The 15,784-nt window shown below is 43.5% G+C and overlaps 1 protein-coding gene across 3 annotated transcripts in view; it reads left to right on the top strand.

The window, feature by feature from the left end:
* The window catches only part of dync2h1 (dynein cytoplasmic 2 heavy chain 1), a 74,384-nt gene that overhangs the window by 13,488 nt on the left and 45,112 nt on the right, over positions 1-15,784 (top strand). For 2 of the 3 annotated variants that reach the window (XM_076146059.1, XM_076146062.1), the window contains exons 36-62: positions 299-504; positions 1,585-1,767; positions 1,952-2,134; positions 2,353-2,576; positions 2,827-2,942; positions 3,987-4,186; positions 4,271-4,402; positions 4,498-4,630; positions 4,825-5,032; positions 5,132-5,261; positions 5,536-5,691; positions 6,030-6,289; positions 7,222-7,468; positions 7,874-8,025; positions 8,226-8,370; positions 8,617-8,719; positions 10,110-10,274; positions 10,520-10,644; positions 10,938-11,186; positions 11,290-11,398; positions 11,902-12,015; positions 12,347-12,489; positions 12,786-12,867; positions 13,303-13,469; positions 13,658-13,795; positions 15,233-15,346; positions 15,468-15,628. In XM_076146059.1, coding sequence (XP_076002174.1) covers positions 299-504; positions 1,585-1,767; positions 1,952-2,134; positions 2,353-2,576; positions 2,827-2,942; positions 3,987-4,186; positions 4,271-4,402; positions 4,498-4,630; positions 4,825-5,032; positions 5,132-5,261; positions 5,536-5,691; positions 6,030-6,289; positions 7,222-7,468; positions 7,874-8,025; positions 8,226-8,370; positions 8,617-8,719; positions 10,110-10,274; positions 10,520-10,644; positions 10,938-11,186; positions 11,290-11,398; positions 11,902-12,015; positions 12,347-12,489; positions 12,786-12,867; positions 13,303-13,469; positions 13,658-13,795; positions 15,233-15,346; positions 15,468-15,628 — 4,345 coding nt within the window. The remainder of the gene's footprint in view (positions 1-298; positions 505-1,584; positions 1,768-1,951; positions 2,135-2,352; positions 2,577-2,826; positions 2,943-3,986; positions 4,187-4,270; positions 4,403-4,497; positions 4,631-4,824; positions 5,033-5,131; positions 5,262-5,535; positions 5,692-6,029; positions 6,290-7,221; positions 7,469-7,873; positions 8,026-8,225; positions 8,371-8,616; positions 8,720-10,109; positions 10,275-10,519; positions 10,645-10,937; positions 11,187-11,289; positions 11,399-11,901; positions 12,016-12,346; positions 12,490-12,785; positions 12,868-13,302; positions 13,470-13,657; positions 13,796-15,232; positions 15,347-15,467; positions 15,629-15,784) is intronic. The other variant, XM_076146061.1, reaches the window with a different exon arrangement.

The raw sequence follows: 15,784 nt of genomic DNA, 5'->3' as shown, positions 1-15,784 counted from the left end.
TCAGTTTATAGCATAATGCTGCCAAATGATTAAATACATATTTATAAAATCTTCAGTCCTGTATACATCATTTCAGAATTTGTAATATTTCAGCAAGGCAGTACTATACACACTGAACAAACAGGCAAGCTTAATAAGCTACAGAGAGAAGATACTCATTAAAGTAGCTACAGTAATAGCTAAAAGGATAATCCAATGACCCAGTCTAAATACTTTACTGCACATGGGCTATATGATGTGATGATTATTGATTATTGATTATTGTGGTGCTCTATCTGTGAATGTGAATCCTGTTTAGAGTCCACTGTCCTGCAACTGAAGCTAAAAGCCTTGATCTTGGATATCATCCACAACATCAGCGTGGTAAAGCAGCTGAATCAGGCAGGAGTCAGCAGCCTTGATGTGTGGGCCTGGAAGAAGCAGCTCCGCTTCTACATGGGACCAGACAAATGCTGCCACATACATATGGTGGATGCTCAGTTCAACTACACATACGAATACCAGGTAAGTAAGTTAGGCACACTCCTCTCCTGTGAGGACCAGAGAGATACAGTGTATTTAGGGCTCTCTGTGAAGGTTCTCAGTCATCCAGGTCATGGTATCCAAGGAAAAGTAAATCTTAGGCAACTGCACTTGCTGGTAAAGGCTTGAAGACGTTTCACCTCTCAACTGAAGTAGCCTTTCGGATGAGAAGTGAAAGGTCTTCTAGCCTTTACCAGCAAGTGCAGTTGCCTAAGAATTACTTCTCCTTGGATGTATTTAGGGATGTAATTACCCATAATTGTTATTGGAAATTGTGTATTAATTTATTTTGAAGTGTAAACTGTCAAAAATTATGGCAAACGTCCATCAGAGGTTACCAGAGCCAAAAGTGGTGTGTTCCAGCTATTTTATTATCAATGCATCAAAGCCCCTTCTGCTCCAGTGGAGCTCATCAGTGGGCACCAGATGACTGACACCTTTAAGCTGTTATGTGAGTGGAGAGCATGAATTCCTGCTTAAGAGCATCTATGCACAGAACTTATTCACAGGGAGGTATCATGAACAGCCTTTTTTTTTTTTGTTTCCTGTGAAGACCCAGGTTATGTCCCTTTTTAGGCACCTCCCCTGCTGCTGCTTCCTGTCATTTAAAATGCATTGGTTTCACAGTTTTACTGCTCCCGGGTGTTGAATACTGAGTGAAACAGAGCTTTCTCATGACACAGGTGCAACTCATAATATAATCATAGCTGCACTGCGTTTGTCTATGCCCTTATTATTCATACATGGTCTCATACAAAACATTTCATTTTTAAGGGATTTACTTGTATGTCTTGTTGTTGACCACATGGGGGCGCTGTTTATGCAGAGACGAGGGGCTCATTGCTGTGGCTCTAGACATGACTTGCTGTATTTCACAGAAGTTTTTCTTTTCTCTCTTTTTTTTTTATCTTTCTCCCTCTTTGTCTGCCTGCATCTTTCTGTCACATCTCCGCCCTCCCCTTGTTTTCCCATATCTACATTTCTGGCCATCTCACCTTTGCTTTCAAATCTCTTTCCTTCTGCCCGCATCTCTTCTCTTATCCAACTGCCCCTCTTTCTCAGGGGAATGCGGCTAAGCTGGTGCACACCCCATTGACTGACAAGTGTTACCTGACCCTAACCCAGGCCATGAAGATGGGGCTTGGGGGAAACCCCTATGGGCCAGCTGGCACAGGCAAGACTGAGTCAGTCAAAGCCCTAGGGGGTCTGTTTGGACGCCAAGTGTTGGTTTTCAACTGTGATGAGGTATGAAGGCACTCATAGAAAGTATTTAAGGGGATTACAGGCATTTATTGCCCATGGCTGTAAATTATACAATACACTACTTAATTTTTCTGCCTCAGTCATTTGTAATTTGTCAAAACCAGAAGTCACTTTACCTTTATTTTTCACACAACTACATTGGTGTCACCATCTCTCTGTTTCCCAGGGCATCGATGTCAAATCTATGGGCCGCATCTTTGTGGGTTTGGTGAAGTGTGGTGCTTGGGGCTGCTTTGATGAGTTCAACCGTTTAGAGGAGGCAGTGCTATCTGCAGTTTCCATGCAAATTCAGGCCATCCAAGACTCCCTCAAACATCAGAAGCTCACATGTGAATTGCTAGGGAAGGAGGTCAGTATTTTCTATCTTTTTGTATTTTTTATTTTACTCAGTACAAAGAAACAGTGCAAACTCATACCTTTACATGTGTATTTAGCTGTCTTTTGCCACCTAATTCTGCAATTAAAAATATACCAGTCAACCAAAACTTTTATTTTGATGATTATAATGCACATTATTATTGAAAAGAAGAAGAAGAAAAACATTGTGTTCTTCTCTACATTATACAGGTGGAGTTGGACTCAAACTCTGGGGTGTTCATCACATTGAACCCTGCAGGGAAAGGCTACGGGGGGAGACAGAAACTTCCAGACAACCTAAAGCAGCTATTCAGGCCTGTAGCCATGAGCAGGCCTGACAACGAGCTCATCGCTGAGGTTATCCTCTACTCTGAGGGCTTCAAAAATGGAGAAATGCTTGGGCGGAAACTAGTCGCAATATTCAATCTAGCCAGGTAGGATTTCTTTGTTGAATTTTGGATTGCAGGGATCACGACAGTCTACTGTGTGTGTATGGGAGAGGGTATGTCACCTGTCGGGTCTTTTTCCTCGAGTGATTGAGTATTGGCTGCGTTTCAAACTTGACTTGAATTCAAATGATGTATATAGGCGCTCCACTCCACTGAAACTCTGTAACCTATCCTCTACCTCCCTCCTCTCAGTGTTATAGCCATCACTACAATGTGTGTCTATTTCTGTGTTCAGGGAACTGTTGACACCGCAGCAACACTATGACTGGGGTTTGCGTGCTTTGAAGACGGTGTTGAAGGCCTGTGGCAGCCTCCTGCAGCAACAAAGGAGGAGCCAGGACAAAGAGAAGAGTAAGTCCCCCTTCTGGCCATTTTCATTTTGGGTATTTCTCTCAGGCACCCCCAGTTTTCTGACGTGTTTATGTATTCTTTTTATCTGGTAGAGAGTGACAAAAAAGTTAGTAGAGAGGGGACAGGGGGCTGAAGACTGAAATCCTATTCAGAGCAAACAAAGTACTGTATGTAGTTTGTGTTAGGGTAATGCCAGCAATACACAGCAAAATCCTGAAAACTTGAACAGAAAGACAGACAGTAAGAACTGTATTTATTGAGAAAAGCACTTATATATTGGGGATTCTGATCTCATCCCATGAATTCCATTAAGCTTTGATTCAGGCCAAACACAGTACCAACTATGAATAATTCCCCATTTCTCCATGCCCTTTAAAAAGAAGAAGAATCTTTAAAAACCTTCCTCAAGCTTTTTATAGTGTTTGTCCCTTTGTCCTTCTCCATTTTCCCATTCCAATACACTTGGCTTAATAGCTGTTGTCTTCAGCTTCAATCCCTCTCTGGCCCTATACGTTCTCCCTCCTTCCCCATCCTCCTGACCTGTTGTTAGCTCTCTCTTGATACATGGCTGTCAGTATCACCCTTGTCTTGACTCACTTTTTCTCACTCCACCTTCACCCCCCCTGTATCTATTTGTTTAGTCACTCTTCTCTCGATTTTCCTATCTGCTTTTTGTTAAACCTCCCCCCTCTCTCATGAATCCCTATTTCCCCCCACTTCTGTCCTTTATCTGTCTGACACACTCATAGTGCACACTGCTGCTGGCTGTCTGTCAATGAGGGTTTGTTATGTTTGCTTATGTGTGTAGTCTAGCCAAGTAATTTAGAATTCAAGCAACGTAAGTATTGTAAAAGAATATCAGACTGTCATGTCACAAGTTTATTTTATTGAAGGGATTCACTGCTTTGTCACCAAACTCTTCCTTTCTCGCTACTATGAGTAAATACTATTTTACAAATTCTTTCACTCCTTCTCTTCCTCAGCTTGATTAATCAGTTACAAATCAGGATGGAAGTGAAATCAGTGTCTCTTTGTCTCATGTAGTCGAGGAGAGTGGTCTGGTGGTGCAGGCATTAAGACTGAACACTATGTCCAAGCTGACATTCGCTGACAGCTCCAGATTTGATGCTCTGGTCAAAGACGTCTTTGCTGGAGTTAATTTCACAGACGTGGACGACCAGATCATAAAGCGTGCACTGGAGGAAGTCTACAAAGAGGCACGACTTCAGCTCATACCCGGCCAGGTGTGTTTGCATAAATACTCTGATATTGGTATCTAAGCACGGTCTAGTATCCAGTCTGATAAACTACCATCCATCTCTGTGTAGCTTAAGAAGGCTCTGGAGCTCTATGAGCAGTTGAGACAGCGTATGGGCGTAGTGATCGTCGGACCAAGTGGAGCAGGGAAGTCTACTCTTTGGAGGATGCTCAGGGCTGCTCTCAGCAAGACCGGCAAAGTGGTAAGACCCCAAGACCCTCCTATTATTCCACATATCTCCCGCAAAGGTAAACATGCAACATGTCATTTCCTGCCGATCTGTTGTGTTTTTGCCAGGTGAAGCAGTACACAATGAACCCCAAGGCCATGCCTAGACAACAGCTGCTGGGGCATATTGACATGGACACCAGAGAATGGGCTGATGGTGTCCTCACACACAGCGCCAGGAATGTTGTTAGAGAACCACAGGGTGAGGAGGAGACATGTCCGTTTAACATGATTGCAACAAGGTCATTTGTAGCCTCGAAAAGCCTTTTTACAATATAAATAAAGTCAGGTTTGCTACCGGCGATTCCTGCAAGAGAGGTGAGAAGCATTTGCCATCTACACCTCTTCTCCCACAAACCCTATGTAAATGTGCACGTGTATCTTTGTGTTTTTTAGAGGTGAGCTCCTGGATCGTGTGTGATGGAGACATCGACCCAGAATGGATTGAGAGCCTGAACTCTGTGCTGGATGATAATCGGCTATTGACCATGCCTAGCGGAGAACGCATCCAATTTGGACCCAACGTTAACTTCCTGTTTGAGACTCATGATCTTAGCTGTGCCTCTCCAGCTACCATCTCCCGTATGGGCATGATCTTTCTCAGGTTGGTTGTGGTCATTGCTGAGTCAGTTTGTCAGTGCTCGGGATGTGTATCCTTTGTGGATGTGTTTTCTTTTCTCACTCTTTTCCCCTCAATCTCTAGTGATGAAGACATTGATGTGGGTGCCTTGCTGAAGTCATGGTTGAGGGGGCAGCCAGAAGATTGCCGCAGTAACCTAGAAAATTGGCTGGGAGACTACTTCCACCAAGGCCTTGACTGGGTCCTCAAACAGGTAAAAGCTTGGACTCCAGGCTTTGCTATGAAATGTCAAGCAGTCACTGAACTGAACAGCATGGAAACAGACATTTATATAATAACAATATCACTGCCTCTTCTGTTTGGCAAAAATGGAGAGGTTTCTAAATAAATTCACACAGTTCATCACAATATGTTGTCTTTGTTACATCGTTGTATCACTCTCTACTTCACTCTTGACAAATTATGAATCATATCAACATAAATAGTGCTTTCCAGGACTTTATCTCTGTTCTTCTTCTTTTCATCAGAATGATTTTGTGGTGGAGACGAGCCTTGTGGGTACAGTTTTAAATGGTCTGTCCCACCTCAGTGGTGTGACAGAGAGAGGTCAGTTCATCGTCAGCCTCTTGAGGGGTTTGGGAGGAAACCTCAACTTCAAAACACGACAGGAGTTTGCCAAGGAGGTAAGGATGTGTTTTTTTTAATACTCCATCCATAGAGGATGAATGAAATGATTGATCTCTGTTGAGCTCCTAGCCTTTCATCTAGAACCTTAGGTCAGTTTGTCAACTTTGTGCCCAGTATATCTCACTGCCAGGACTCATACAAGTCTACTACAAGTCATAGTGATCTTTTGGAGTTCAAAATATATATTTGGTCTCAGGGGTTTTGTTTTGAAGTGATAAACAGAAATAGAAGCAAGCGAGCACTGCAGTCTTCATGAAGGATATGCACCTTGTGGACACCTGCTGATGTGAAGTCCTTGAATGTGAGTGTGATCATTCTCCGTCTCGTCCCCTAGTTGCTGAGCTGGGCCAGAGAAAACCCACCAGACCACAAAAAACCACTAGATACCTACTTTGACCCTGTCACTGGCCATCTCGCAGCTTATACATTCCAGCGGCTTGATGGTCTCACTCTGGAACAGCTCTCACACACACACACACTCCCAGTCATTGAGACTCCAGATATGCAGAGAGGCCTGCAGTGCTTCTGTCCGTGGCTCAGCGCTCAACATAGACAGCCCTTCATGGTGGTGGGGCCTGAGGGCTGTGGCAAGGGGTAAGTACACACATACGCAAAAGCACACACATTCACACATATGCAGTATCATTATTTGAATCTTGCTGTTTATATACACAAACAGCTGTGCTTGTCAACTTGCATGCTTATATCCAATATCTGCTTGCAAACACAAAGCTGCCTTTTTATAATACACTTTAATGAAAATGAAACTCATCCTCACACACATCTGTATTGTACAATACTGATTGAACATCTCGGTCATTATGCAGGTCCTGATTCCTTTACTTAACAGTATTACTTTTTGGAAATCAATGTTTTCTTATTCCTCTATTATAAATTGAGGAGTGGACACTGTCCTTGGCGAACCTTATTTGAAGAAGGCTTAGTGAGGTCATGGTGGATGAGGTGTGTGTTATGGATTGTGAGACGAAAGCACTCGAATGTGACACAAGCACATCAATATCCATGCTTCTTTTATTCAAGGCTTGACCTTTTCCTTGAAAAGACACAGACGAGTCCGATTGAAGGTCAGCAGCTGTGTGTCCATGTTTTTTCCTTCATATGTGAACAAGCTTATGTATGTGTATGCCGAGAGTCATCGCTTCAAAAGTAATTGCTTCCCTCCCCAGAGGGTTTCCAGGAAGTCGGGGTCTCTGGTTTGCCTTTTACACTCCAGTTGAGCCTTATGCGTCTCCCTTTCTAATCCTCTTGTCTTGCCACACTCCCACCCAAAGGTCGCTGTGCCAACAAGACACTGAGTTTGTCACCTAAAAATCTAATGAATTTACACACACTGGCACTGCAATGAATATGTACACACACACACACACACACACACACACACACACACACACACACACTTGACTTAGAGATTATTCTTTGTTTGCACCCTCACAAAATGTGTGTATATGTGTATTTCTTGAAATGTATCACAACCTTTCTGTCCTCTGTGTTGATTCTTTTTTTAGCATGTTGCTACGCTACGCCTTCTCTCAGCTGAGGTCTACCCAAGTCGCTGTGGTTCACTGCAGTGCCCAGACCTCTTCTCGCCACGTCCTGCAGAAGCTCAGCCAGACCTGTCTGCTGCTCAGCTCTAACACCGGGCGTGCCTACAGACCCAAAGACTGTGAAAACCTGGTTCTTTACTTGAAGGACATCAACCTCCCCAAACCTGACAAATGGGGCACCAGCAACCTGACCTCATTCCTGCAGCAGGTATAGACGATAAACACAGTGAATTAACAGAATACAGAATACAAAAAAACAAATAGACATATAGATGTTTGCCCTCAAAGACTCACAAACTATGACATCTCATTAAGTCCAGCTCAGGGCTTTTCTTCTGTAACATTGGAAATAGCTTGAGGGCTTTCTTCCAGGCTTTTTGAATGTTATGAAAGTTTCCTACAGACATTTCTTAAGTTTCCAAGATGGGTTATCTGAGGATAATTAGAACACAAGACCTTTCCAAATATAAGAAAAAGCCATGTATAAGGATTGGAACAGTTGATCAGCCGGGCATTATCGCTGCTGAGATCACACTTACTTGGTACTTAATTTGGTGTACGTTTCACATAATTTTTTATTCCCCGCCACCCTCACCCCTTGTCTCTTCGCCAGGTGTTGACATATAAGGGATTTTATGATGAAAATCTGGAGTGGGTGAGTCTCGAGAACATCCAAGTGGTGGCATCCATGTCAACAGGGGGCGCCGTGGGGAGCCACAAGCTCACCTCCCGCTTCTCCTCGATAGTACGCATCTGCACCATAGAGTGAGTGTTGTGCACCAGTACACTGCGAAGTGAAAGCAAATATTTGCGATTTGTGCATGCCCACAAATCGCTTTCTCCTTCCCTGTCCCTGTTTCTCATCACCCCTCTGTCTTGCACTCTACCTGTTTTTACTGTGACTCCAATTCCCTCTCTTTTTCCTGCATCTCTGTATTTATCTGCTTCTCTGTCTGTGTCCTCAGTTATCCAGATAGGGAGCAGCTGCAGACAATCTACTCGGCATACTTGCAGCCAGTCCTCCAGCACAGCCTGGGAAGCCAGGCAGCCTGGGCCAGCACTGGGAAAACCCACCAACTGGCTGGCTCTCTGGTGCAGCTTTATGAACAGGTACATGCAGCACAGCACAATTACTCTTTTTGCACCTCAACCTCAATTCTTGATTTGACCAAGCCTAACACTGGGGAAGCTGTTGAAGGTCTATAAACACAACAGGCATAATGTGAGTACACAGAATGTCCCTACACATACCACACACAAGGGTGACATCACATCCAATGCCCCTGAACCAGTGTGCATGTATGTTGTCACCAATCTTTTTAAAATTCTTTTTATTTATTTATTTATTTTTTACAGGTTAAAGCCAAATTTACAGTGGATGACCACAGTCACTATCTATTCACCCCCTGTATCCTCACAGAGTGGGTCCTTAGCCTGATGCGCTATGACCTCACTGCAGGTAAGCAAACATCTACAGGTCTCAGACTCACAGACATAATGAACCAAAGCCACTTCAAGTTCACATTGATGCTTCTCTCTTTTGTATGTGAGCTTGATATGAAATGAACACCAGCCAGTTACAAAATGCATGATAATACACATCTTGATATCGTGGGACAACTTCTGTTATCTGGAGGTGTTTTTCTGTTCTTAGCATTCTGTTGCCATGCTTCCATCATCCTGACCTTAACTTTTCAGGAACACTACTGTATGGAAAAACAAGTTGAAAGTTAGTTCTTAACGACTGTCTGATTGACTGCAAATCTGTTGGTGTCCACATAGACAAATAATTTGGCTGTCCTTAAGGAATTGAAACTAATCGATCAATAACTCTTAACTGTTTTAATGCCAGAATGAGAGACAGCCTCGGAAGGCTTAGTTTCCTGTCAGTATTATTTTAGCTTAGAGAGAGTTCCTTTCTCCAGCCCTCACCTCCTCTATTCACACTCTCTCTCTCTTCCCTGCTTTCTTTCCTCACTTCCTCTCTGCCACTCGTCTGTCTCCCCCTCTTTTATCATCCTCTCCCTTTGCTGTCCTCTCATCTCTCCCTATGTCACCCGCTCTCTCCCTCTGCAATGTGTTCCCGCTGTGATAGTGAGTCCAATCATTTATTTTAATTAAACGCGTCAGCAGACAAACTTCTCTTTTCCTATGCTCATCAATTTTTTAACTTACTCTGACTTCTTTCTTCCTCTCCCCTTCTCGACTGCTTACCTTCCTTTTTGGTATGTAACAACTCCGCTTCCTCCATTTCCCCCCCATTGATATCTTTATGTATGTGTGTGGTGAGTTTAATTGTGAAGCTTTTCTTATGTCTTATCTTGTTTAATAGTGTTATTTTTGGTGTTAATATGTATCTCCAAATGCCTCTGATACCTGGAGGCGGATATACTCCATCAATATTCCCCATATTGATGGAGATGAGGTCATGCATATGGTTGGCAAAGTTAGTTGAGTTGTTCTCGTATACCGTACTACATTATTTTTTGCTGTATTTATAAACTGTAGATTTGCAAGTGTGGAGGATTTGGGCTAGAATTTAAAATCCATCACATAGGCGTAGAATATTTTTGGCAAGGCGACTTAGCATTTTAATGTATTGCTTAAAGTTTATTTTGCAGAGAAAGCCATGGAGCGACTGTCTTCCACTTTTAATATAATGTGACAGACACTGTTGAAGCCAGTCCCCAATGAGGTCTCCAGTTGTTCCCCCTAGACTCTCTTGGTCTCAGCTAGTGGCTGTTCGTGGCCTTCGTAGCAGAGAGCTGAATTATAATGAAATGAGTATGCATGCTTTGCTATCTTCAAGTGAATTCACCCAAATATGTATGCTGTTCCATTCCTCACAGCTCAATCTAACGTGACAGACAGCGTGTTGGAGGTCGTAGCCTATGAGGCCAGGAGGCTGTTCAGAGACCGACTAGTGTCCTCCAAAGACGGCCACACCTTTGATAACATCCTCTCCTCCATCATACGGGGGGATTGGAGCTCTGATGCGCTTGACAACATGACAGGTATGGGATAGTTATACACACCTCCATGCAAGTCCAGTGTGTAGCTTACCATATTTGAGCCTGTGATTAGTGGTGGTGTTGTACTGGATGGCATAATTCACACACACGCCCTTATTTATCTTGATCTGCTGCCTCTGCAATGCTTATGTTATTGTGTTTTGGTCTCCCCCTTTGTAGTTGTTCACTTGATTTGCATATATGTGGGCGTGTTACTAACAGAATCATAATGTATCCCCTTGGTTTAGATGGTTTCTATGTAACATGGGGTGCGTCTGAGGGGGCGGTGATGGCTCCAGGCCAGTCTCTGCCTCCTCATGGTAAACAACTAGGACGCCTGGATTCTGCTGACCTAAAACAAGTTATTCAGAAGGTACAGTGTGGTGAACGACATGTTGTCCTGGGTTTGTGTGCGGTCATGCTTGGGGGCTTATGTCTGCATGTATCTGCTTTAATCTTGCTCGGTCACTGATGCGGTTATCTTAATGTGTGTGTGTGTGTGTGTGTGTGCGTGTGTGTGTGTGTGTGTGTGTGTGTGTGTGTGTGGGTGTGGGTGGGTGGGTGGGTGGGTGGGTGGGTGGATGGGTGTGTTGCATGCCCAAGAGAGTGTGTGTGCGCATCTTCTCACCCATTGTTGTCTTTCTGCCCTTGGTTGTCCCCTTCTAGGCAGTAGTGCTGTACAGTCGTGATAACAAAGAACTGGATCTTCTTCTGTTCTGGGAGGTGTGTGACTTTGTGTCCAGGGTGGATCGGGTCTTAAGCAGACCCGGAGGCTCTCTGTTGTTGGCGGGACGGAGCGGAGTGGGTCGGCACACTGCCGCCTGTCTGGTGTCACACATGCATGGATACACACTGTACACCCCCAAGATCTCACGTGGTTACACTCTTAAGCATTTCAACAATGATCTCAAGATGGTAAGATTGGCCACTTACTGTGGAAATGTATTGCTAGTTAAAACTGTTTGGTGTCAGAATAACCTGTATATATGTGTGTGTATGTGTGTGTGTATTTGTATAGGTGATGCAGCTTGCAGGCCTGGAGGGCCAACAGGTGGTTCTTCTGTTGGAAGATTATCAATTTGTCCACCCAGCCTTTTTAGAGATGGTGAACAGCCTGCTATCTTCAGGTCTGTGTACTCTCTTCTCTGTGTGCCTGGGTGTCTGTGTGTCTGTGTGTGTTTGTGTGAGACAGTGGGACAGGAAGAGATTCACTTGCACAGCTTCACTTTTGGCCTGTAAAGATTTGAATTGTCATTTTCTTTCAAAACAAGGTGAAGGGGGTGTATCTGGTTAAGGTCCACATTAATCTTAAGGGTAAAATTAGGAGAGGTGAGAGTTGGTGAGTAGTTTGTCATGTAGTACTGATGGTTCTCAACATTTGTTTCAGTGTGTCAGGAAGGGGAATGCTTTTCCAGCATTATCCTCAGAAGACTCTGTATCAATACTGCAATACTGTTGACTCACAGTCATGACACTTGCATTGGGGCAGAGCTACTGTTTTACTAAATGTTACAACACATATCTTACCAATCATTAGATCAACACATGGCCCAAGGTGTTGATCCCAAGGGCCCAAGTGGCCCACTTTCAGATCACACCTGCTCAAACAAGTATTTGTTTCATGTTTCAGGTGAAGTTCCAGGTCTGTACACCCCAGAGGAACTAGAACCTCTCCTCTCAACCCTCAAAGACGCTGCTTCACAGGATGGCTTTACGGGACCACTCTACAATTATTTCTCATACAGTCAGTATCCTAACGGTGCTACTTCCATCTGTCTCCATCTGTCTATTAATCTGTCTACTGGTCTGTGCCAATCTAGTATTCAATCAACTATTCTGTATGAAGTTCTGTGATCTTATGCTGTGCAGTTATATTTATGTTGTAGAGATGCTGCAGTTGCTCCTTCAGAGGGGAAGTGTTAGGTCTGTCAAAGCAAGCAATAGGATTAATAGGAGGAATTAGGATTCTGCTTAACCTCACTCTCCACCACAGTTAGGGAGGTGCAGGAAGACAATATCGATGACCAAAAACATCACGTTATCAAGCAATCTCTGCTTTCCTTCTCACAATTTAGGAATCCAGCATAACCTCCACATTATTCTGGTCATGGACTGCTCCAACTCCAACTTCACCATCAACTGTGAGAGCAACCCAGCTTTCTACAGGAAGTGTTCTGTCCAGTGGATGGAAGGATGGTCTGAAAGCAGCATGAAAAAGGTTAGAGGTGGACAAGCAGGAGAGGGACAAGAGTGAAGTAACAACATGTTTTCAATAGAATAAATTCAGTTAAACAGCACTTAAACGTTAGCGAATGCAATAATCAAATCATATGTGCATTCAGAATGGTATTTATTATAATAATTTGTATACTCAATCAATATTCACGCCACATCCCACACATGTACAGGATGTTATTTGAAAGTATGGAAGGAAAAAATGTGACATAATCAACTCCCGATATATTGGATTCTGTCTGAGTTGATGGTATTGTTTTTGCACTGATACCTCTTCAGATTCCGGAGCTCCTCCTGGCAAAGACGGAAGGAGGAGGGGAGAAAAATGAAGGAGAAAAGGCCATAAAGAGGAACAGCTCAGGTCTGTACTCACTCACTTTGATAAACTTGATTTGATTGTTTAAAAAAAACAAACAAGATGACAGTCAGTTTAATTTTTTGTTTTTCTTGTGCCAGATCCCTAGTTACACTTCTTTCCTAGTGCTCTTGCATATTGAATATCTACTAAGTAGATATTTCACTGCACACTAAATTATCACCATAGCAATCTGACTAATTGCTTTTTTCCTGCAGCCAAGACAAGGAATTATTATTCGATTCAGAAGTCTGTGAAGCAGTTCTATATGAAATTGCAAAGGTTTTACAATTGGCCTATTCAGTCAGGAAGGCATTACTTTTAAGTTTCTGTTTTTGTAATTTGATTCATTCCTGAGTTAAATTGAAGATAAGTATGGTTTAGTTTAAGTTGAGTGCATGCAAATCTTGAGCTTATGGAGTTTTTCCCCTCTCCCCTCAGCAGGTTCAGGGAGCCAGGGAGACCTTTGTCACCTGTTCGTAATGGTCCATGAGTCTTGTAAAGAACACGGTGCAACTCCAAGCCAGTACATGGCCTTCCTGAATATTTACACTACACTGTATAGCAAGAAGCAAAGTCAGCTCACAACCAGGCAACAGCATCTGCAGGTACGGTAACAGCTCCATGCTTTATGTGGCCAAAGACATGCATGGGATTAAATATCCAACCAAAGAGATACAGCTAGCAGGGATGGCTGGTGGTCTAAAACATTTCATATACAGAATAATTGTATTTTTGCTTGCTTAAATGTTGTTGGCATAGCTCATACCTTTCCAATCTTAACATGATCTTGCAGGCAGGTGTATCTAAACTGAATGAAGCTAAAGCGCTGGTCGATGAACTGAAAAGGCGAGCGGCGGAGCAAAGCACACTGCTGAAGACCAAACAACAGGAGGCAGACTCTGCCCTGCAGGAAATCACCACCTCCATGCAGGTGTGTGTGTGAATACAACCATGTGCGCACGTGTCTGTATTTATGTGTGGCAGTGTGTGTGTGTGTCTCTGTGATGCTCAGTGGCAGCCACGTTTGCAGTCCTGCAGGATTTCCTGTCTCCTCCAAGTCGTATCTGTCCTCTCCTGAACTCTCAGTGCTCCCCTCTCCACAAAGTAGATAGCATTTCTCTGGTGGGCGTCGCAGCATCTCGGCATCCTCTGCCAGGTATACTGACTGTCCTGTATTTTTGCCAGTTACTGGATTTCCCACGGCTTAACCCCCCTCACTTTGAAGACACTGTTTATGTAGTTTGTGGTTGTGTGTGAGCTTCTTCGTTGTATAACTCCTCGCAAGCTTTTCTCTCTTGATACCCATGATTTCATTTCCTTCGAGTGGCCACGCTTGGAAAATGGATGGGTAGGAAGCTGTATGGATAGAAGGAGGGTTCTGAGTGAGAAAAGAAGAAAGAAAGCCAAACTGTGTTGGTTAGTTATGATATCTTGTTGTTAACTCTATAGGGAATCTGCTTTCAGAGTGATTTGGGAGTTGGGGAAACAGGGAGAGAGAGAAACAAGCAACAAAAGACACAGAAACTTTGAGTTCAGTCAGTTTCTAGAATGATAATTAAGGGCTAGATAAATTCCTTTGGGCTCCAGCAGCTATGTCTCCTGTAGAGAGGGAGACAGCAGGGAGGACGGGGGAAGGAAGTGGACTAGGACAAAAGGATGAATGGTGGAACAAGCATGTGGAGGAGTGATATAGATCTGGTAGAGACAGAAACATGGCAGAGAGCCAAATGACAGCTGTAGTCATGGGACATCAAGTGTGAGAGATAAAATGCCAAACATTTATCCTCCGTTTCTCTTTTCAATCTCAGGTGCGGTGCCTTACTCTGACTCAAATCCACACCTGTCATCTTTACACTGACGACTTGGGGTTGTACCCAAACCATATTAGAACATTTTCAGAAATTACCTCTTTATTTAATTTGTCTGTTCAGTGAATCTTGCAATATTGAGGCACATAATAACTCAGATACTTTGATAACTTGGATATAATAACTTGGATGATTGCTTTTTTCCATGTTCCACACAGTATCTGTTGAGGTAAGATTCTCAAATACTAAGCAGAAGGCCCCAGATACGGTACACTGTGTTTCAGATCAGTTTGTACAGTCTATGCTGAACCTGGGTTTAGGTTTGTTTTCAGAAAATGCTTTATCTATCTGCTAATGATGCTCCAAGATTCAAATACTCCAATACTCCAAGAAGTATGTTGCTATAGTTTATTTCAGAGGGAGCAATTGCTAATCAGGTATAAACGACAATGACCTATAAAGCCGTTCTTCCGTTCTTTCTTCTCCCTGCGTCATCTTAAGGCTATAGTGTATTTTCAAACCAGCTTCAGGAACATTTTGTAACTTTTTGTCATATCTAGAATGCCAGTGACCAGAAGACAGAAATGGAGAAGATTAAAGGAAAAATGGCTCAAGAAGTATCCAAGATTGAAGAGCGAAAGGCTAAAATAGACGACGAGCTGAAAGAAGTACAGGTATGTTCCATGTGAGAATTGTAACATTACACACGTGTCCCTGTTGCTTTCTACCTTTTTCATTCTTGTCGTCCCTTCTCCCTGTGTATCACTTCCTCTTCGCACCATTGCTGCCTTTCAGCCTTTGGTAGATGAAGCAAAATGTGCAGTGGGGAACATCAAGCCTGAGGCCCTCTCTGAAATCCGCTCCCTCCGCATGCCCCCTGATGTCATTAGAGACATCCTGGAGGGGGTTCTGAGACTGATGGGCATCTTTGACACGTCCTGGGTCAGCATGAAGAGGTGAGACCAGAATGATGTGAGGGACAGCAGAGGGAATGTCTAACCGGATAGAGAATGGAAGGGCAAGAAAATGAGGGATGGGTGCACCGTAGAGAAGGCCATAGGTGTAATTAAACTGACAACCATGTTCAACAGCTCATGGTGTAGCGCAGGATT

Source organism: Genypterus blacodes, unplaced genomic scaffold, assembly GCF_046128005.1.
Source record: "Genypterus blacodes isolate CSIRO-AG114 ecotype Tasmania unplaced genomic scaffold, CSIRO-AGI_Gbla_v1 ptg000032l_1, whole genome shotgun sequence".
In the NCBI taxonomy this organism is placed as follows: domain Eukaryota; kingdom Metazoa; phylum Chordata; class Actinopteri; order Ophidiiformes; family Ophidiidae; genus Genypterus; species Genypterus blacodes.
This window is presented reverse-complemented; position numbering and strand designations above follow the sequence as displayed.